The 3,171-nt window shown below is 45.7% G+C and overlaps 1 protein-coding gene across 1 annotated transcript; it reads right to left on the reverse strand.

The window, feature by feature from the left end:
* Positions 1-610: 610 nt before the first annotated feature.
* Positions 611-1,051, reverse strand: LOC135828027 (eukaryotic translation initiation factor 1A, Y-chromosomal-like). The gene has a single exon (XM_065340463.1). It carries the CDS (start codon positions 1,049-1,051, stop codon positions 611-613), a length of 441 nt encoding a protein of 146 aa, XP_065196535.1.
* Between the last annotated feature and the right edge of the window lie 2,120 nt (positions 1,052-3,171).

Below are 3,171 nucleotides of genomic sequence, written 5' to 3' on the forward strand. Positions count from 1 at the left end.
TCAGAGCATTTGCAGCTATTCATGCTCTTTCAACTGACGTAGCACTCAATATGAATTTACAAATTCGATTTTTCAGAGAATTTTTGGGTAGTCTGCCACCTTAAAGGGTTAACTCAGTTGTTGTGAAACCTGTCTAAGCCGACAACTCAACGGACATTCAAAATGTGGTTTCCATGTCGTATTTTATACCCTCCTTTCGAAGTGCACGTAGGCGTTCACCAGCCAGCTAGCAGAGCGAGCGAGCCCGGGCGCGAGCGCTGGCGATACATAACTTGTGTATCTGTATGCGTACTTTTACATATCCATTGTTCATTATGCACTTCCTTTGCTAACCAAATGAAATGTATGGATTTTTGTGGTTTTAGCCTTTCGCATTCAAATCTGCTTCAAGGTTTGGACTTAGAGCGAAATGAACGCAAAAGTTACCAGGCATAACCGCGTGGAGGTGCCACCATCTATGCCCGCGTGGAGGTCAACAGCTCCTTCACCAGGAATTAAGGAGCAGTCGTCATCACATGCAAGCGTTTCTTCACGGAGTTGTCTCTCCGACATTGTTCTTGGAGTATGCTCTCCCTTACAACTTACGTGGCGTTGTCGATTGAGTCACTGGTCACGTCGTTGCATCACTGTCATCATCCTCAGGGTCTGATATGTCGTCGAAAACAACGTAATGTTCATCATCTGGTGCGACCGTGGTACTGTCGGTGAGCTTGGCTGTCTCTGGCAACTCTCCATAGGCCTTCAGCTTCCTTGCCTCCTCATCGCTGTACTTCAGAATCACGTCCGCTCTAGAATCCTGGAAGTCCCCGAGGCCAATCAGGATGATGTTGCCGTGCTTGATCCAGACCTTCTTCCGTAGCTTTCCCCGAATTTGGCAAATCCGGGTTCTGCCATCATAGCAGAAAGCCTCGCGCCGACAACAGCCAAACAGCTTAGTAACTTGTGCGTATTCGTGGCGGTCCTCTCTGAATACTAACTCTCCATTGTAGTAATGACTGTCGATCTTTCCCCAACGACGATTCTTCCCTCCTTTCTCTTTATTCGGCCGCATGGCTGTTAACGTTACGAAAAAAACACGGAATAAGTGAAAATAATGTTCCCAATCACGAGGAGCAATGCGAACAACTAAATCCTACCTTCGTAGCTTCACGATGCACTGGTAGCGATCTAAGAAATTCTGTCAAACAAACCTCTATCTTACACTCCAGAAAATGGACTGACAACAAGCTATACCGTGGTATTTTATACCCTCCTTTCGAAGTGCGCGTAGGCATTGGCCAGCTGTAGCAGGACGAGCGAGCCAATGCTCCGGGCGCCAGCGCTGGCTATACAGGTCGTATCTGTATGCACAGGTCACGGGGTCAGGTAGACCGCTGCAATGCATTATGTGGACACTTCTTGCCAGCAGTTACGTGTGCGAGGTTCTACTCTACCCCTCTAAGGAGTAAGTACCCGGTGCTTGCTTTGAAAGGACATGCCGACGCTAGTTTAGCTGGCAATGCCTATGGTGTGGTCTGCACCCACTCCTGCACCTTTTAATAACAAACGCTCATCTACAACGCCTGGGGTTATGCACGTAAGATCTACGCAAATACGAGTAGCTACTATTAGACCTACACTGTCGGGACACTGACCTACACTGTCGGGACACCGACCTACACTAGGCTCGATTAGTGCTAAATCTCCACGCAGTATTTCCGTCTTGGATAGGTGCTGATGTACTTGCATGGCTTAGATCTCACCCTTGCAACTATGCCTTGCTCTGTCGGCAGTTCAATACAATCATTCAAACCTAGTTAGAAGTGGTGCACGGCGGGATTTCTGTTTGGCTACCCATCACGCTGTGGTTCGGCGGCAAACCGTGCTAACCTTTGGCGGGACAAGACTGACAGGAACATAGCACTTCACTCTTCATTGAGCTCTCTCCTATTCTTTGTTCTTTCTTATTATTTTCTCACCGAGTCTCCTTTCTCGTAACAGAATACAGGTAAAATATTCACTACCTTGTCATTACGCATTTGTGCTCGTTTTGATTTGCGAATAAAAATAATAATTATACATAAATACAGGGCAAAAGAATATGGGTAACAGCAAGATGTTCCCTCATCGATACGTACTGACACAATTGCATGGCATATGATCTCACCAATGAAATAATGCTCTGTCGGCAGATCAAGTAATTGACCTGTAGCTTGAAGTGGGTGCATGACGGGATTTCTAACCGGCAATGCGTCAAGCTGGCTGTGATTCTCAAAAGAACTGTCTGTCCGGTTGTAACGCTGACGTCGACATGTAGCTCTCTTTTTTTACACGTCACTCGGTTACACTGGAGACGCCCTCGATTTAGGCTAAGGCCTGTCGAGAATCCACAAAATGCAAATACAAATACAAAATTTTAATACAAATACTGTAGCAAACCTTGGCCAGACTTTGCTCCGGGTTTGGACAAAGAGGAACACTTCGCTCTTCATTGAGCTTTCTCCCATTCACTCCTTATTTTCTCACCAACTCTCCTTCCCTGTAACACAATAACATTATTATTCAATGCCTTGTCTTTGAGCATTTGTGCTCGTTTGCATTTGCGAGTTCAAATAAAATGTATATACAATCATGTAAATACAAATAGAGTCTCGCCAAACGCAAAATGTGAAAATTAATATTCTGGCTTGGACTGCCAGTACAACCAATAGTCTCTGTCAAGTCATGGAATTTGCCAAGTGTTCCCTGACGATGCACGGCTTCAGCTTTCCAAAGCATGTGTTCTGGGATGGGTATGGCCGAACTACCGGTACTGGGTGAGAATCGCCACCCATGTTGTTCTTGTGGCCAAGGTACGAGCGTCTTCAAGTCACTCTCCTACCTTTGGCTAGAGTCAGTTTACTTCCAAATTCTTCCTATCGTCATAACTCCTTACGATACAGCGCACAGATACACCATCAAGCGTGCATAATCTGTCCACTGACCTTATAGGATTTACTGCAGTCACTGACTTTGTGTCGGTACTAGTGATTTAACGAATGGTGTTTTCTTGGAACGAATATTCTCCCGAATATTGCGTTGACGAACGGCCGAATATTCTATTATTCTTGTGATGTGCGTCGATCACTTCATTCCATCAGACCCAACATTCATGTTGCATACAGATCACATTCCCACGGGTTATAGGGCAGA

This window comes from Sycon ciliatum, chromosome 12 (assembly GCF_964019385.1).
Source record: "Sycon ciliatum chromosome 12, ocSycCili1.1, whole genome shotgun sequence".
In the NCBI taxonomy this organism is placed as follows: Eukaryota; Metazoa; Porifera; class Calcarea; order Leucosolenida; family Sycettidae; genus Sycon; species Sycon ciliatum.